An 18,810-nucleotide genomic window follows, 5' to 3' on the forward strand; every position below is an offset into this window, starting at 1 on the left:
TTTCCAGATGCTACCCAGAGGAATTTTTTGTGACAATTAAAATAGGCGAATGTGTCGGACCAGGCTTTAAACAAATTTTATCATTCCAGGTCCCTTAGTGCGGCGTCTGTGTAATGTACATTAGGCTTAATAAAGGAGGTGATTGTCCAGAGAATAGACAGTAAGGACGTGAGTGTGCTGCTTTGTGTCATATCCTGTGAAACCTGGCAGCAACCGTCGCCTAAACCAAACATAGTATTTCAGGTAGTAAGCATCTCTCTGACACGGATAATCTCCTGCTGTCCGCTACATGTGTGAAAAGGAAGCTGCAGACAATGTCTGGACCTGATTCACTGGACATTCATGTGTATAAACTGCTTATGTCTGTTCTGTTTAATAGAAGCAGGGATCAGGTGCTCTAGTAATAGCACGCTGGGCAGACTTAGGGATAGGTGTAGGGTTGATGCAGGGTTCACATGAACTGGTTGATTTATAGCTTTTGGGAGCCTGAAAGAGAAGCGCAGATAAATGTACAAAGGTTCCAGATGTGGCCAGCTCTGTCTGCATGTTTAATTCTCCTACTGTGAAGATAAAAGGAGAGCAGAGCTGACCCGTCCCATCCTCTCCACCCTCTAAGCGGAGCTCCACAGCAGGGACCAGCACATCTCACCATGTCTGTCTTTCTGATGTTGTCCTTTTTGGGCATCTTTTTCAGAAGGTTTCATGTAAGGTTTTTGTCTTTCATCAGATCTTCTTATCTAGGTAATTACATCTCCTTTTTACTTGTTCCAGGGGGAGATTTGCCATAGTATAACTGCCTCTTAAATAGAGGTCAAATGTCACATCCCTGTAGACAAGCATAATCGCAGTACTCCTAAAACTCTGCTCTTTAGGGGTCAGTGACGTTTTTGTGCAGATTAATAGGATCTTCTTGGCACAAAGAGGATTATGGAAGCTGAAAAATCACCATCTTTCCTGCTTTGTACTGACATGTAAATATAAGAAGACATTTGTCTAGTTTGAAGAACTGCTAAGGCTGTGTCCTTGTATGCTTCCTATTTTTCTTTTTTTTTTTAAACCTTTCCTCCAAGTGCTTGAAGCTGTAGGTGTAACAGGCAGGAAGAGAAAAAGGGGGTTGGAGGGTAGAGTGGTTAGATGAGAAGAAAGAGGTGGGTTCATTCAGTTTCCCAGCAAACTTTCCACTTACCAGAAGCTGCATCAGTGGAGACGTCAACAGACTGCCTGGCTCTCTGGAGTAAGGGGCTCCGTAGGTTGTTACACAACGCAGCAGTCACTGGGTTGCACAACTGTCTCTGTACTCTGTATATGAATCTAATCAATGCCTTGTGCAGGCGTGCTTCCAGCTGGATTTTTGTAGAGGAGTTGGGTTTTAGGAGAGATACCAATGGGAATATCACTATCCCTTTCAACTTCATGAGAAACTTTTTCTTTTGTCAGAATTCTGATCCTGGTGTTTTTGAAACACCCAGGACTGCTGAACATTTGCTACTTGCCTATATACTTTTGGCCATGTTGTTTTTAGTTTAGTTAATGTATAGTCAGTTTTGATGTGAGATGGTGAGAGTTATCAATCTTCTCCTCAATCGCATAAAAATGTGTTATTTATGGCATTTCATCAAGCAAACTTCAAATCTCATGTAGTCCTTGCATTTTGAAGTTCTGTGTCGCTTTGATCGAAGCATTGCTGCAGCGTTCCAGTGCAGTTATTTCTCTAAATGCTCAAAGCTTGGGGAGAGGTTACTGGCTCACTTTCAGATGTGTTAACGCATGCAGCCCAAATTAAAGTTGGCGCTTTCTGATTTTGGTCCCTTTGTTTTGGTCATGATGTGGTCTCCATCCAAAAACAGTTTTTGGTGTCTAAGATGATTAAATGGGGACACGTTGGCAATTACAAACAATTAACTGTGATAGATTGGCAAAAACTACTGATTGAGTCAAACTGATTGCAACATTCTGACAAACTGTCTGCATTTACAAATTGGACAACAGTTATTTACAAACCTGCCAATCTGTCTGAGAGGGATGGAACCAGGTGACCACTGTATGATTGTGAGTGGTTGAATGTGTTGCTCAAGAGTGTTGCACGTTGCACGCGGTGACCAGCAATGCCCCAAATGGACAACCAGTTGATCACCACAGTACCTGCAGTCTGATTGCAAGTAGCTGTGGTGATTGTGGAAAAGATTCAGTGCCATCAGCGGGTAGCCACCTATTTATTTATTTAACTCTACCTAGCGAGGATATTGCCACCCTACTTTCGGTCTAGTGTAAGAGAGCCATTAGATTTGATCTGTTCACATCCTTTTTTAAAAAAAATTCTTATCAGAGTTTATATTATAATCTAAATGCATATAATGAAGAGTTGGAAATTAGCAGAGGTTTGGAAAGGCACCTCAGGTTAACACACTTGAAATGGTTAATGGAAGCATATGTAAACAAGAGCAAGTGTGTGTGTGTGTGCGTGTGTGTGTGCGCGCGTGTGTGTGTGTGCAGTGATCTGGTTTGCTTTTAAAGAATATGCAGTGGAATCTGTTAAAACAACCATCTCTTCCCATCAGTGCGTCCATCTGCAAAGTTCCTTCCTTAAACTGACTTAAAGCGGATACAAAATGTTGACATCCTTCATGAAGGTGTCGCAAGAGTTTCGGGTCAGTTTGACTCATATTTGAAATCATGTAGACCCTTCTGCACTGCACGCATGCAATTAATGGGTCAGTGTCAGCTTAATACTTAATAATCTTACTCAAGAGCATGTCTTCAGACATGAGGTCTGCGAGGGAATTCTGTCTTACTCACTGATAAGAGTTTACAAGGTTTAGAAAGTGCTGGACTTCACCTCTAACTCTTAACACAACACCTTTTTCTTTTCCCTTCCTTCCCTGCACTCTACATGCCTTAATCAAACACAAGTGGAATGTTTGTAATGGACAACCTGCAAGATTACACAATAAATAACATTAATTCATTGCTGCTATTTTTTTTGTATCAAGATAGCAGGTATTCTTGGAACGGTTCCTGATATCATAAAATTTGATAATAACATAATATTTGGATTCATTGTGGTTTATGACTAAGAGTTATATGACTGTACTCCCACAACCCTGTTTTTTCTTTCTTTTTTTATCCTGTTGTTTCATGCTCTTCTCTCCTTTTCTCTCCTCTGCGTCCATCAGATGTGGAGCAGATGGCTATAGACTGGCTGACTGGCAACTTCTACTTTGTGGATGACGTGGACGACCGGGTGTTTGTCTGCAACAAGAACGGCAAAACTTGTGTGACCCTGCTGGACCAAGAGCTGTACAACCCTAAAGGCATCGCCCTGGACCCAGTGATGGGGTCTGTATTTGCCTCCAGGCTCCTTGACTTAAGATTGCCCTCATCCTGTTTTAGCACTGCTCAACAGGAAAATGCTGTCTTATGATCAGGCGACATGCTGACCAAGCAGCCAGGCGAAAATCAGAGCACTTTCTCAAGACACGGACCTAGACGGGATCCTTCTTTCGACATAAATACTTCCATGTTGGTTGTTTCAGGTTCCTGATACTGACAATCTGTTATCTGGTAGTTCCTTTTAAAAGGATCATTTCTCTTTTTTGCAATTGTCTTTAAATAATTTTATTTAATTCCGATGTCTAATACAGTTGTCCTAGTTGTGGTCAACTAAATTTATCTAGTCCATTTCCTTTTCTGTGAAACCTTCTGTAATTTAAATCTATCCTCTTCCCCCTGCTACAGAAAAGTGTTCTTCACAGACTATGGGTCTACACCGAGGGTGGAGCGTTGTGACATGGACGGGCAAAACCGCACTAAGCTGGTCGACAGTAAGATTGTCTTCCCCCACGGTATCACTTTGGACCTGGTGAACAGGTTGGTGTACTGGGCTGACGCTTACCTGGATTACATCGAAGTGGTGGACTATGAGGGCAAGAATCGGCACACCATCATCCAGGGTCTGATGGTGAGGATTTGAGGATCAGTGTAACCATAAGAAATACACCTAATCACACGCAAACGCACTCAAGAATAAAGGCTTCTGCATGCATCTTATCAACCCAGCTTAGTACTCACAAAACATCTGTTTTCCATATCTCTGATTTAATCGTATGTTTGGAGAAAAAGCTCTTTTCCCGTTGTCTCCTGTGTGTCCAGGCAAAGAGTGCATGCCTCTCCTGGGGATAGGTCCTTTTTATTGCCTTGATTGATATTACTTAAAGAGTGTGTGATTTTCCTGGCTAGTGCCTCGCTAAACATATTAGTCTGGCCCTAGTGGAGCTTGGCTCAAACTTATAGGGAAGTAATGATCTTAATGAAATCAGGACTGTGGTGGTGGTGTGTGTTTGTGTGAGAGGTGGAGGGAGGTAATATGATCTCAGCCCATACATCTTTCTGACAGCAGAGGAGAGCTGCACAGAATAGACCCTTATAAAAGTAAGACCCCTCTTTCCTTTACAGCAGATGGGGAGTGAAGCCTTTGTGCTGCTCCGTGCCAAGTTTACTCAGACACTCACTCTTTATCTGTCTGTCTGTCTGTGTTTCTCTAGTTTTCTCTGTCTTACAGAGATTATTCACATTCTTAAATTTAAACCGATCAATTACTCAATAGACAAGTTGAATTAAGCTGGATTTGCAGGACAGTGTTGAAGATAAAATGTGCACAAATGATATTGCCCAAACTATTAGTCAGCCAGCTTGAGCAAACCCTTTTGCTAAGAATGCAGAGATATTATGTCTAACATGCAACATCCCTTTTTTCCCCTCAATGTTTTTCTCCTTTATCTTATTTCAGATCGAGCATCTGTATGGGCTGACTGTATTTGAGAACTATCTCTATGCAACAAACTCGAACGAAGGCAACCTCAACTCCAAAACGACCGTGATTCGAGTAAACCGCTTCAACAGCTCCGACTTCCAGGTGGTGACCCGGTTAGATCGGGGAGCTGCGCTGCACGTGTACCATCAGAGACGTCAACCTCAAGGTGCGCAGTGAGACTTTTATAAACGTCCACAAATAACAGTTACTGCCAGGCAAATGTGTTTTTCAAAGCAAATCGTTACATAACTGTTGTGCGCTTGTTTCCTCGCTCAGTGCGTAGTCACGCGTGTGCTTTGGATCAGTTCGGAAAAGCTGGGGGCTGCTCTGACATATGTCTGCTGAGCAACAGCCACAAGACCCGAACCTGCCGCTGCCGCTCGGGCTTCAGCCTCGGCAGCGATGGCAAATCCTGCAAGAGTGAGTGAAGAAATTGATTCGACTAAGATGAAAACCTTTTGACTTGATGATGGGAGATGGGAATGAAGTAGTAGTGGTTTGAAAATCTCTGACAGAATAATTGTTCATTTATGATGCTTCTCTGCAGAGCCGGACCACGAGTTGTTCTTGGTGTATGGCAAGGGTCGTCCTGGAGTCATCAGGGGCATGGACATGAACGCCAAAGTGCCCGATGAGTACATGATTCCGATCGAGAACCTAATGAACCCCCGAGCATTGGATTTCCACGCCACCAATGAATTCATATACTTTGCTGATGCCACAAGCTACATCATCGGGCGGCAGAAGATAGATGGCACAGATAGAGACGTCATACTGAAGGATGGTAAAGACTGAAAATTCAGGCTACTAAAAAGAATTTGTGGATAAAAAAAAATAATAATAATGAAGTCAGCTTATTTCAGATTCAGTTCTATTTATTCTTTTGGATTGGACAGCCAGTAGCTTTTTCACACTGACTACTTTTGCTTATCTCAGGTATCCACACGGTAGAGGGAATAGCAGTAGACTGGATGGGAAATAATCTTTACTGGACAGACGATGGACCAAAGAAGACTATCAGTGTTGCCAGGCTGGAGAAGGCTTCACGGACCCGCAAGATTCTCATTGAGGGCAAGATGAGCCACCCTAGAGCCATTGTTGTGGACCCCCAGCACGGGTGAGACTTGAGGGAGGGGCTGTTAACTTAATGAATCTTCTTTCCATCAGCATTCAGTTGAGATGAAGTATGTTTTGAGTGCCTTGCAGTTGTGTGGGCTGCTTACACGGTAGGTTTTTGTTTGACTCGCTGGTCACATTTATGTGTAGGAGCTGGCAGGTTTTCAAGAGATTCTTTTCTTTTAGATACTCCCTCATTTGTTTTGTTGTGGGATGTTGCATCAAAGAGCATCACAGCGTAAAGCTATATTTAAGAGGTTCTGCAGTTCAGATCCAGAAATGTCTCACCTTTCGAATGTGGTAATACCTCACCTTGTCTCCCAGATGGATGTACTGGACTGACTGGGAGGAGGATCCCACAGAGAGCAACAGAGGCAAGATCAAGAAAGCATGGATGGATGGTTCGCATCACCAAGTGTTCCTCACTAGCAAAACTGTCCTGTGGCCCAATGGGTTGAGTCTGGACATTCCCCAGGGAATCCTGTACTGGGTGGATGCTTACTACGACCGCATTGAGATGGTTTACCTAAACACCACTGAGCGAAAGGTTGGTGAAACTCTGGGACTATGTCGTATGTGTTGTCTGATTACAATTTTATCCTACTAGAATTGGAGATGCATTCTCGATTTAACAGGTGGTGTATGAGGGGCAGGAGCTTAACCATGCCTTTGGCTTATGCCACTACAAACAATTTCTGTTTTGGAACGAGTACCGCGGTGGCAGCATCTACAAACTGGACCAAGTCACTAAAACAGTCACTCTACTCCGCAATGAGAGGCCGCCCATATTTGAGATCAGAGTGTACGATGCACACCAGCAGCAAGGTACGTATCCTTCTACTTATTTTTTCCCTTTTCCCATTAAATATAAGATGACGTGACACTGTGTTGCGTCTCTTCCCACTTTGACTTCGTGTAGGAACCAACGCGTGTCGAGTCAACAATGGCGGCTGCAGCAGTCTGTGCCTCGCCATTCCTAATGGCAGATCCTGCGCCTGTGCTGATGATCAGATCCTTGATGGCAATAACGTTACTTGCAGAGGTACCTAGCTGTCTTACCAGTAGAACATGATAATGCTTGGCAGTACAAGAGATGAGTTAAAAACAAAATCCACGCTTTGCTTTCAATTTGCAAGATTTTAAATGTTAGTGTTTCCAAATGTGTGCAGAAATTCTGACTAAGCTCCGTCAATATTTTTATAACTTTAAGAGCTGACTAACAAAAGCCGACTTGGTCACTAAAAAGCTTTTGTTCACATGCTCGCTTCTTGTCTCAATGGCTCATCTGTTTCTGCTCCTACCCCTGATCTCCTCTCTAGCCAACCCCGCCTACGTTCCCCCACCCCAGTGCCAGCCTGGGGAGTTTGCTTGCAAGAACAACCGCTGCATCCAAGAGCGCTGGAAGTGTGACGGGGACAACGATTGTCTGGACAACAGCGATGAAGCCCCTGAGCTCTGCTGTAAGTGTGCTGCATCATTGTCATGGTTACACAGCAACACAAAGATAAACAAAAGGGTGTTTAAGGGTCTTAGCTAACGCAACCCGACAGAGGGCAAACTAAAGTTTCCAACATCTGTCTCTTTCCATGCGGCGTTTACGTGCCTGCTAACTCTGACATCATGAGTCGATACCGAAAAGCAAAGGGTCACATTTGACTCGAATGTTCTCCATTTGCTTCTTTGACAGACTTTGAACTGTTTTCTAAGATTTTGTTCTTTTCTGTTTCTTCCCCCAGACCAGCACACCTGCTCAGCCGAGCGATTTAAATGCCAAAACAATCGTTGCATCCCCCTGCGATGGCTGTGTGATGGTGACAATGACTGTGGAAACGATGAGGATGAATCGAACACCACCTGCTCTGGTATATACAAGCTGAGTTGCATCTAGTTCGGAGAGCATACAGAAAGGGAGAAAGAGAGTAAATTCCAGACCATACAGCTGTGCTCATATCGGAAAAGAGTAATGCAGTCATCAGAGGATGACTCCGCTTTAAAACTGTTTTAATTGGAGGAAGCATGTAAGAGTAAAGCGATCCAAAGTGATCTGTTAGTTTGCATTTAGTCATGCAGCAGATGCCAGCAACAATCTACAAAGAGTTCAGGAAGATGTATAAATCTTTAGCACCATTAGTTAAAGCTCTCTGAGTGTGTCAGATAGATTGAGTACTTTTTGAGGCAATTTCGCATGGTTTGATTCTGTAACAGCGCAGACCCTAAAAAATAAGCAGAGAACAAATGTATAATTTCCCCTTTCAGCTCGCACATGTCCACCCAACCAATACCCCTGTGCCAGTGGGCGCTGCATCCCCATCTCCTGGACATGCGACCTTGATGATGACTGTGGAGATCGCTCAGATGAACCTGATTCCTGTGGTGAGTCTTTATTGCTCTTTCATTTTGTTGCTCTTCGTTGAATATCACATTTTTCTCTATAAATATTTTTTAAATACACTCCTCTTTTGCTCCCTTTCCGCAGCGTATCCAACCTGTTTCCCTCTCACCCAGTTCACCTGCGCCAATGGCCGCTGCATCAATATAAATTGGCGCTGTGACAACGGTGAGTATCATCCCTCCCTTCCCCACCTGTCACGCTGTGCTGTAGAATCCAATCTAAAAATCTTGCGTGTGTGCGCTGATGTACAGACAATGACTGTGGAGACAGCAGCGACGAAGCAGGCTGCAGCCACTCTTGTTCCAGCGTCCAGTTCAAATGTAACAGCGGCCGCTGCATCCCAGAATACTGGACCTGCGACGGCGACAATGACTGTGGAGACTACAGTGACGAGACTCATGCCAACTGTACCAACCAAGGTAATTTAGCTCAAACTGAAGTAGTCCTGCTCTAACTTGTTTTTGTTATGGTAGTGTCTGCTCTCGTGTCTTGTAGCTGAGTCAGGTTCTCGTTGTCATTTATCAAAGATGCTATCATTATATTTACAGGTTGCTATTTGCACTCATAAAGGGGTTGTCACAACATCAACACGTGTTTAGCTTCTCCCTATCCCACTTCCTGTACTCCACATGCCCCTACATGCTCTCCAGCTTCCTCTGATCCATTTCTGTTGCTATGTTTTGTGGTTAGACAACAAATCTCATAACTCTTTCATGGTGTCGTGCAACTAGCACAGATGTTTTGACTGTGCTGTAGCGATATGAACTTACATGTTTGGAGTGTTTCCTCAGGGTGTGCTGCTTTTTCATATGAACGACATCACATCTCAGTGTTGCACAATTACCTTTAGCCTTGCTCTGCCTAGAAGCTCCTGTGAACTGTGAGTGTCCGATGTTGTATGTACCGTTTGATCCATGCCGAAATGCTGTTAAGTCCCAGCATGCAAAATCCGGGCCCAGCATGACCTGCTGGTCTAATGAGCAATCTGTGCTCTGTTGTGTGTGCCCGGCTGCGTGTGTTTGCGAGTTCTCTTGGCTGCCATCTGGAAGTTATTAAGTGAAATAAAATAAAACGGTTTCATCACTTTCCCCTATTATATATTGTGGTCCTGTGCCGCGAGGAGTCCAGTTTTATTTAGCTGTGCCGAACGCTGTCATAAGGAGATGTCACTGTGCCGTTTCTGCAGCGATGCGTTTAATCTCTCTGCTACAGTCAGTGAGCCGTGTGTGTTATTGTTATTTGGGTTGGCTCAGAGTCAGGTTGTCACCCAGCATCCCAGGATACCTGCACAATAACTAATGACTGTAACGGCCTTTTCTTTCTCATCCCAGTTTTTTTGCTTTTGTTTTTTGGGCATCTGTTTGTGTGGTCTTTGTAGCTGTGAGCTGGGATTTCTGTTTTGTTCGTGTTTGATTGCTTCTCTGCACACACCATCACTTTTGCTGGCTAACTATGACATTTTGTCTCTCTAGCAACCCGACCTCCAGGTGGCTGCCACGGAGACGAGTTCCAGTGTCGCATGGACGGCCTGTGCATTCCCAAGCGTTGGCGTTGCGATGGCGACACAGACTGTATGGACCTGAGCGATGAGAGCAACTGCGAGGGCTTCACTCAGACTTGTGACCCTGCAGTCAAGTTCAGCTGCAGGGACTCTGGTGAGGAATTTGCCAGATGCTAGTTAAGGGTGAACTTTTTGGACAGTATGAATAAAAGATGTGATTATTTGTTGTGCAAGAAAGCAATGAAATGCTTTATCACAGGAGGAAGAGAAAGTGGAAGATTTACTGACTGTCATGGATAATGTTCGACTGTTGCCACTGGTTTCCATTTTGTCATCAGGATTACATAAAAACTGGAACTTGGAAATCACCGTTTTTTGTGCTTGTGTCAATATAAATGCTGATGTGACTGTATTTAACTGTAAACTGTATTTAATAGAGGAATATAATAGAGATTGCCTCCAGACATATGCAGTGATGTAAAATAGCAGTGCTTTCACTCATAAATGATTTTTGGATTTTCCTACAAGAAATGTGAGTTAAATAGAGATTCTTAAAATTTTTTATAAACTTAATTTATTAACTGTTTTTTTTTTTTAATTTATTTCAAAACTGCTACATATAAGATTTGTCCTAAATTTCTAAAAGACTTCTCTTTACTTTGTGGACAAGTTGCAAGTTAGACCACGATTCGCTGTCAAAGCAGCTGCGATGTCACAAATACAGCTTCCAGATGTGACGTTTAGTGTGCTCAAACAAAATGTACAAGTTTAAAAGAAGATCATCATTCTGTCCACTCGGTGCCGAAGCAGCATTGACCAAAATGTATTTTTGAACGGTGCGCTAACTAAATGACACAAGCTTAAAAATGAGTATTTTGTGGTGTTTTTCAGCTCGCTGCATCAGCAAAGCCTGGGTGTGTGACGGTGACAGTGACTGTGAGGACAACTCGGATGAGGACAACTGCGAGGCATTGGTGTGCAAGTTGTCTCACCACGTGTGCGCTACCAACGACTCCATCTGTCTGCCTCCCGAGAAGCTGTGTGACGGCACAGACGATTGTCCGGATGGTTCCGATGAGAAACTTTGTGGTGAGAATATTCTGGAAAAACTTTGAACTCAGAAAGCACAACATCTGTTCAATGTTATGTTGTGATTTAACTTACAATTTAACATTCAAAACACCTTTCTGGATAAACTCCAACCCTTTCATTTTATTTCTTGCCTGCAGACTTGTGTTCGCTGGGCAATGGGGGTTGTAGTCACAACTGCAGCATTATTCCCGGGGAAGGCTTCATGTGTTCTTGTCCCCTGGGCATGGAGCTGGGAGCTGACAACAAGACCTGCCACATCCAGAGCTTTTGCGCCAAACATCTCAAGTGTAGCCAGAAGTGTGAACAGGAGAAATCTAGTGTCAAGTGCTCCTGCTACGAGGGCTGGGAGCTGGAGTCTGACATGGAGAGCTGCAAAAGCACCGGTAGGCCCCCCACGTCATGCAGAGATTTTTGTCTCACTTTGCTTTACACTATTAGAGGATTTACTCCACTAATAATGTTTCTTCAGAAGGCTGAGCAGCCAGCATTTTGACATATTTATAACTAGAAATGTTATGTGGAGCAAATGTGTGAGATGTGACAGGATTTGATCCATGACCAACGTGGGGTTTTCATGAATTTGGGATTTGGTTTTTCCGTACGCTTTGCTGAGTGAGATTTCTTTTCTCCTTCAGATCCCTTCAAGCCTTTCATCATCTTCTCCAATCGCCATGAGATCAGAAGGATTGACCTTCATAAAGGAGAGTTCAGTGTGCTTGTACCAGGCCTTAGAAACACCATTGCTTTAGACTTCCATCTCAACCAGAGCACCCTGTACTGGACTGATGTTGTGGAGGACAAGATCTATCGTGGGAAACTGTCTGAAAATGGAGGTGAGTTAGCTTGTTGTGTTCTCTCTTTTTTTTTTTTTTTGCTCTGATTTTGTATCTTATAATCTTTTTGTTAAAGTAAAACAAAAATCTTGCAAGATGGTGATTACATAAGCAAATCGTGATTTTGACCGAGCATTTCGTGGAAATTAACTTCCACTGAACAAATACGCTCTAATTTCTGAGAGCCAATTGTTTTTTCAAAGAGGCTGTGGTCAGCAGTGGTGGTCTGTGACCCTGAATAAATCCCGCAGGTCATGGTCAGCCTTTCGTGCTCCAAAAACCCAGGTCTGCTCGCCAATCAAATTGTGTTCTCAGCGCAGCACTAAGGGGGCACACGGAAGGCTTTGTCTCTTCCTATTTGTCTCAGTACTTGCTGTGCCTGACTGCAGCCAAAACACTGATGTAGCGTAGGAGGCACAACACACTGCTGTTCCAGTTCCCAGCCCTCCAAGTTTAACATTAAAACAAGGCTCCTGAGCAGGAACATTGTGACCAGCTCATAGATCACCTCCTGCTGCTTGTTAAGTAGGTCATTTCAGCAGCTCCAAAGTAGTGGGCATAAACTGGGTAGTGCCAGCGCCTTAATAAAGGAACCCTGGCCCACACAAAGACACATAAAGGCAGATATCACTCCACTGTTCTTTCAAGCACACTGCAAAGACATACCCGTCTCGCTCTAATTACTACTGGAAGGCATTTTGAAGACATGTGTGCTTTAACCCGGAGCCAAAGATTGATCACAAGTTGTGGTTTTTACTTAGTTTGCACTAAAGCCAAATGTTTGAGGTCTTGTGTGTTTTCTTAGATGTGGGGTTTGATCTGTCTTCAGGGGTGTTTGTGATAAATGTGCCATCTTGAGATTTTCTCTCTTTTAGTCAAAGTAACACAAACCATGCTCCCCCCCCCTTCTTAAAACTTTGCTAGCATTAAAATTTCACATGCTATAAAATTGTCATGTTTGATGTGTAGCTTTAAAATAAAAATCTTCAAATTTTCCATACGGATTTTCTCTGCTCCGGTCAGCCCTGACCAGTTTTGAGGTGGTGATCCAGTATGGGCTGGCTACTCCAGAAGGCCTAGCTGTGGACTGGATAGCAGGAAACATTTACTGGGTGGAGAGCAATCTGGACCAGATTGAGGTGGCCAAACTGGATGGGACCATGAGAACGACCCTGCTAGCCGGCGAAGTGGAGCATCCCCGGGCCATCGCCCTAGATCCTCGAGATGGGTAAGAACCATATATGAATGGATTCCAAACTTGGATATATATCTGATGGATATATTCATCCTACTGTTTCTTTCATTAACCAGTTCTCATGCGATGATGCTGTACACATCTGTAAAATCCCTCCTCACATTGATCATTTTCTGTCGCCAGTATCCTGTTTTGGACTGACTGGGATGCAAGTCTGCCCAGAATTGAGGCAGCATCCATGAGCGGTGAAGGCAGACGCACCATCCACAGGGAGACCGGCAGTGGTGGGTGGCCCAACGGACTCACTGTGGACTACATGGAAAGACGCATTGTCTGGATTGATGCCAGGTAGCATCTGCCACTAGATTCTAAATATACGGCTCAGGTTGCACCGCATCTACCCACTTGCTTATTCCATCACCCACTCGCTCAGTTTTCTTCATCTCTGGCTGCTACGCCAGTGTTTTGTTCTTTGCTCACAACAAACTACATTTAAAGAGCAAATAAATAACATGAACATACTTAACCTGATATGTCTCTGCTCTTACATACTATACATCTCTCTGTTGTTTCTCAAGGTCGGATGCTATCTACTCAGCAATGTACGATGGCTCGGGGCTGATTGAAGTGTTGCGGGGTCATGAGTATTTGTCCCACCCCTTTGCTGTCACTATGTACGGAGGCGAGGTCTACTGGACTGACTGGAGGACTAACACTCTGGCCAAAGCCAATAAATGGACAGGACACAACGTTACTGTGGTGCAGCGCACCAACACGCAGCCCTTTGACTTGCAGGTCTATCACCCATCCAGGCAACCCCAGGGTATGTAGCATACCAGATAAAGAGGCATAGACATTCACAGAGAAACACATGCTTGCATAGGCAGAGCGACCGTGTCACACATTTACCCCTGCTTGTCAGCATAGCTGAATGTTTTTGGGCTGTAACTCTAAGGAGAAGGGTGGCGAGCTCACAGTTCATTGCTCACCATGTTATTCATGGCTCCTGTTCCCCCAAGACAGCTGACCTTTTAGACCTGCGAGACTTCTTGTCTCCTCACACTGTGAGCGTTTTGGACACCTCCCGCTTTTGCCTTGTTGATCAAAAAGTCACCTCACTGTTTGGCATTTCCCACGGCCCGGGTAGGAAATAAAATCCTCCCCCTGCAACTTAAATGTCATATGTTGATCTGATCTCACAGACATGCATGATTGACAAGATTGCAAAAGGGTCGTCGGATTTATTTTTGAGCGTTTTGCCATGTCGCACTGTCACCTTGTTTAGTAGCCAGTGGTTAGGGGATCCCAAGGGTATGTGGGCAGTAGAGAGGCACTGGGTCTGTAATTGAAAGAGGGATCTCACAAAACTGTTGATTGACAGTTGCAACCAATAACTATGACAGTGACGAAGCAGCAAGCTGGGTTGACAGACCTGGAAGACAAAGGAAATGGGAAAGTACTTTACACTGCGGGCCACCTTTACCCTTTCACACACACATTTATACTCCGCTCTTGGCCCTTGGAGGGTTGGGGGTATTTCTATTGTCTTAAACTATGTCTGTTTCGGCTGTCCTTGATAAATAATAGCCAGTGTAAAATAACTGTGATGATATTGCTTCATACACTGGTCACAGTTTGAAATTTGCAATTGTTTTATGACGAATGATAGCCTGAGCCCAGAATTTAGGATGACCGTCTCACACCATGACTGTTGCTGCTGCCTATGTGAATGAAATGACTGCAGCATGAAATGGCAATCTGACCATATCTATGGTGCTATTGTGGGGGAAAAAAGCTAAACTAAAACCTAAACTAAAATAAAAATGGAAAACAAAATATTTGGAATTCCAATGCAGAAGAATGTGTAGCTGAGTTGTAGCAGAAGAAGCCTTGTTTGTACAACGAGTTCTCCAGCTGTTATCATAATCCTGTCAAGAGGAAGTAGCTTAGAAGCAAATAGTGGAGGAGCTGCAGCTGTGCAACCCACGATCTCACTCTTACACTGTACAGTCTCCATGCATCTAACTTCATGTCCTGCACAAGTTGAATGATGCACATTGTAATGAATTTATATGTTTTTTATAGTCACGCAGTCTGTGGACTCCTTAAGGCACAAATCTTTTTTTTTTCCCCACTTAATTACCTTAAAGACCAATAAATAAAGAGTAAAAGGTTAATTTAATTCCTCTGACACAAGCAGGCTCCAGCATGTCTCAGTGTAACACCACAATGCAGAGTTATTAGTATTATATTCACTGAAATCTTCAAAGCTCACTGTGAGCCTCCTCTTCCTGTGTTTCTCACAAAACACATCTCCTCTGCATTTTTGTCTCTCTTGCTTTCTTGAAACATCCTAATTAATGTTTTTCCTTTCCTTCCTTTCAGCCCCCAACCCATGTGCCCCCGCTGACGGTAAACCCCTTTGCTCCCACTTGTGTCTCATCAACTTTAACCAGACCTTCTCCTGCGCCTGTCCTCACCTCATGAAGCTGCAGCCCGACAAGTACACCTGCAAAGGTAAGGACAGACCCGTTGTTTCACAGCAGAAAAGCGCACATCACCCACATTCTTTTTCCCCTTACCTTTTCAAATCCGCTGTGATGGAGGATATACAGACAGCGCTGTCACATATAATCCATTTCATCAAGGAGGGAGAGAGGGGCTTTGTGTTTGCTGGAATCTTTTCATGCAATTGTTTTGACTGCTACGGTGAGCCGTGTTGCTGAACAGGATATCTTTTCTGATAGAAGATCTGATTACGTCGCCTCCGCTTGCTCCATATTCCCTTCTTAGCTTTCAGTTCCATGTAATTTCATATAAAATCCTGTCACTAAAGATGAAGGGAAGTCTTCATTCGTTGCAGTTTGATTGCACGAGTGGGTTTCATGATGGTTTCGAAGGGTAGCTGTGGGGAATTTTTGTACACGTGTGCAGACGCTCTCTTTTTCATCACCTCATATTTTTGCATTTCTCCAAAAATGATCCAAACATGAGCCATTTAGATGTAAAAATAATTGGATGCACTTATATTCCACTCTGAACCAATTAAAATAAGTTTGGACCAAACTTTCTAATTCAGTGCTTAAAATCATTTGTTGTTTATGCTGATTATGCAAATTTTCAGTTTAGCAGGTGATATTTTATCTCTCTTAAGTATAAGAAGTAAAAACCTAACCCTGCCTAATTCCTTATTTAGAATGTATGTAGCTGAAAAAGGGGTGTTTATGCCTAATATGGAATTTCAACTTCAAGTCATTCTAAATCTTTCCTGACGTCTTCATTTCCAACATTGGAGTTGGAAAAACTGACATGTCTAATTTTACATGTTTAAAAAAAACAGCCTGAAATATGCATTTTATTCCTCTCTTTCTAGTTTTGCATTCCTGCTAGAATAACGTGCTTTAGTAGATCTCATCTCATCCAGTGTTTGTTTCTCTTTTCCAGAGTCTCGCAAGTTCCTTCTTTACGCTCGTCAGATCGAGATCCGAGGTGTTGACATTGACAACCCCTACTATAACTACATAATCTCCTTCACCGTGCCGGATGTAGACAATGCGACAGTGGTGGATTATGATGCTGTGGAGCATCGGATCTACTGGTCAGATGTGCGAACACAGACCATCAAGAGAGCTTTCATCAATGGCACAGGGGTGGAGACTGTGGTCTCTGCTGGTAAGAACAGTCTCAGGAATATCCGTCAATCCGTGATTTATTTACTTCTTTGCTTTTCTTTGTTTTTTTTTAAAATAAGGCTCATAATTTAATATTCGCTGTAAAGTATAATAAGAGGGTTTGGGAAGATAAATAAAAACAGTTTTTGTTAGCACGCTGCATGTTCTAAAAATCTGCAAAGCTTCATTTTGCTTCTGAAATTTGGCAGACCTTCCTAATGCCCATGGCCTGGCAGTAGACTGGGTGTCCAGGAACCTCTTCTGGACCAGCTACGATGCCAATAAGAAGCAGATCAATGTGGCCAGACTGGATGGATCTTTCAAGAATGCCGTCATCCAGGGACTGGACAAGCCCCACTGTCTAGTGGTCCACCCTCTGCTTGGGTGAGTGTTCCCGGCACTTAATCTGTCTGCATTCAGTTTAATATGTCAGTTATTTCTCCTAATATTACTCACTTAAAGATTGAAAGGTTTTTCTTTTGTTGTTTACTTCTAGGTTATTTTTTTTTATTCCCTTCAAGTTTAGTCTTAATCTTTGATCTACTTTATCCTTGTTTAGTACTGTACCGGTACTCTTCTTGCCTCTCTCCATATTTCATAATATTCACACTCCCATCACAGGAAGCTTTACTGGACTGACGGTGACAGTATAAGCATGGCTAACATGGATGGCAGCAACCGCACCACACTTTTCACCAACCAGAAAGGACCAGTAGGTGAGCAGATGTACCCCTATCAGTAAATAATACAGATTCTCTACAGAGTAAAAGCCCAGAACAAACATGTTAGTGTAGCACATATACTATACATAAATAACAGCATGATTTTTATTTGCTTTCAGGCCTCTCTGTTGACTATGAAAAGGAGCAGCTGTACTGGATCAGCTCAGGAAACAGCACCATTAACCGCTGTCAGCTGGATGGCTCTAAACTCGAGATCCTTGAAGGTGTTAAAGGCAAATTGACCAAAGCGACTGCGCTGGCTATTATGGGTAAGAAGAAAAGTGTAATACTTTTAAGTTTATCATCCTTGTCCTCTGTATATTTATCATTTTTCTGTTGGCTTATATTCTGGTTACATCAATTATGTAGGAGACAAGCTGTGGTGGGCCGATCAGGGAACTGACCAGATAGGAACATGTAACAAGAAGGATGGAGGAAACTGGAAAGTTTTGCGAAACAACACCTCCCCAATGATGCACATGAGGATCTATGATGAGGATGTGCAGAAAGGTAACAGAAAAAGAGTTACATGTTCTGAAGTGGATGTAAAGTCTCCTGCATTTAATGCAAATACTAGTAAAGAAAATGTTTGTCTTTGTTCCTCTGATCTTTTCTTTAGCCGGTGTCAACCTGTGCAGTAACAACAATGGTGACTGCTCACAGCTGTGTTTGCCCACCTCTCCGACAACCAGGGCCTGCATGTGCACTGCCGGATACAGCCTCAAGACGGGCCAGCAGTCCTGTGAAGGTAAGACACGGCTACAGTAACTAGAGTAGGAAAACTGGGAGAAGTGCATCGTGAGGCGAGAAATCAATAACCTAATCTCTCTGAGCAGGCATGGGCTCTTTCCTGCTTTACTCTGTTCACGAGGGAATCAGAGGAATTCCTCTCGACCCAGCAGACAAATCGGATGCCTTGGTGCCGGTTTCTGGAACCTCTCTGGCTGTTGGCATCGACTTCCACGCTGGTGAGTGACTCTAAGGGACGTCGAATAGATAACCCAGCTTGAGTGATATTTTTAAACCCGTTTTTGTGTGGTCTTCAGAGAATGACACAATCTACTGGGTGGACATGGGTCTGAGTACCATCAGCAGAGCCAAGAGGGATCAGACGTGGAGGGAAGATGTGGTAACCAACGGTATTGGCAGGGTGGAGGGCATCACTGTTGACTGGATAGCAGGTGTGGTCATGCAAAATGACAATCAAAATTAAACTGCTTAAGTAGAGATAAAAGATGCAGACTGATTGATGGATGTGTTCTTTTACAGGAAATATCTATTGGACTGACCAGGGCTTTGATGTGATCGAGGTGGCCAGACTGAACGGCTCCTTCCGCTATGTTGTCATTTCCCAGGGCCTGGACAAACCCAGAGCCATAGCTGTCCACCCAGTGAAAGGGTAAGGCTCCTCGCCAGAAGATTCATTTTGCTTTCTGTAATAATGCTGCTTTAAGTTACTTGGCGTGTATTCCCAAGCA

The 18,810-nt window shown here is 43.6% G+C and overlaps 1 protein-coding gene across 2 annotated transcripts in view; it reads left to right on the forward strand.

Annotated features, from left to right (window-relative positions):
* Positions 1-18,810, forward strand: part of lrp1ab (low density lipoprotein receptor-related protein 1Ab) — a gene marked incomplete at its 3' end in the record, with an annotated part of 75,273 nt that overhangs the window by 33,455 nt on the left and 23,008 nt on the right. For both annotated transcript variants that reach the window (XM_014339135.2, XM_014339139.2), the window contains 31 exon segments: positions 3,174-3,336; positions 3,736-3,958; positions 4,787-4,976; positions 5,087-5,230; positions 5,358-5,594; positions 5,747-5,927; positions 6,251-6,473; positions 6,562-6,751; positions 6,846-6,968; positions 7,246-7,386; positions 7,663-7,788; positions 8,183-8,299; positions 8,403-8,483; positions 8,570-8,737; positions 9,791-9,973; positions 10,711-10,908; positions 11,049-11,294; positions 11,547-11,744; positions 12,768-12,972; positions 13,123-13,287; positions 13,518-13,762; positions 15,325-15,456; positions 16,384-16,611; positions 16,820-16,994; positions 17,232-17,326; positions 17,452-17,601; positions 17,702-17,842; positions 17,952-18,080; positions 18,169-18,300; positions 18,379-18,513; positions 18,602-18,731. In XM_014339135.2, the coding sequence (XP_014194621.1) occupies positions 3,174-3,336; positions 3,736-3,958; positions 4,787-4,976; positions 5,087-5,230; positions 5,358-5,594; positions 5,747-5,927; positions 6,251-6,473; positions 6,562-6,751; positions 6,846-6,968; positions 7,246-7,386; positions 7,663-7,788; positions 8,183-8,299; positions 8,403-8,483; positions 8,570-8,737; positions 9,791-9,973; positions 10,711-10,908; positions 11,049-11,294; positions 11,547-11,744; positions 12,768-12,972; positions 13,123-13,287; positions 13,518-13,762; positions 15,325-15,456; positions 16,384-16,611; positions 16,820-16,994; positions 17,232-17,326; positions 17,452-17,601; positions 17,702-17,842; positions 17,952-18,080; positions 18,169-18,300; positions 18,379-18,513; positions 18,602-18,731 (5,194 nt within the window).

Source organism: Haplochromis burtoni, unplaced genomic scaffold, assembly GCF_018398535.1.
Source record: "Haplochromis burtoni strain Fernald_Lab_line unplaced genomic scaffold, NCSU_Asbu1 Contig_9, whole genome shotgun sequence".
Taxonomy (NCBI): domain Eukaryota; kingdom Metazoa; phylum Chordata; class Actinopteri; order Cichliformes; family Cichlidae; genus Haplochromis; species Haplochromis burtoni.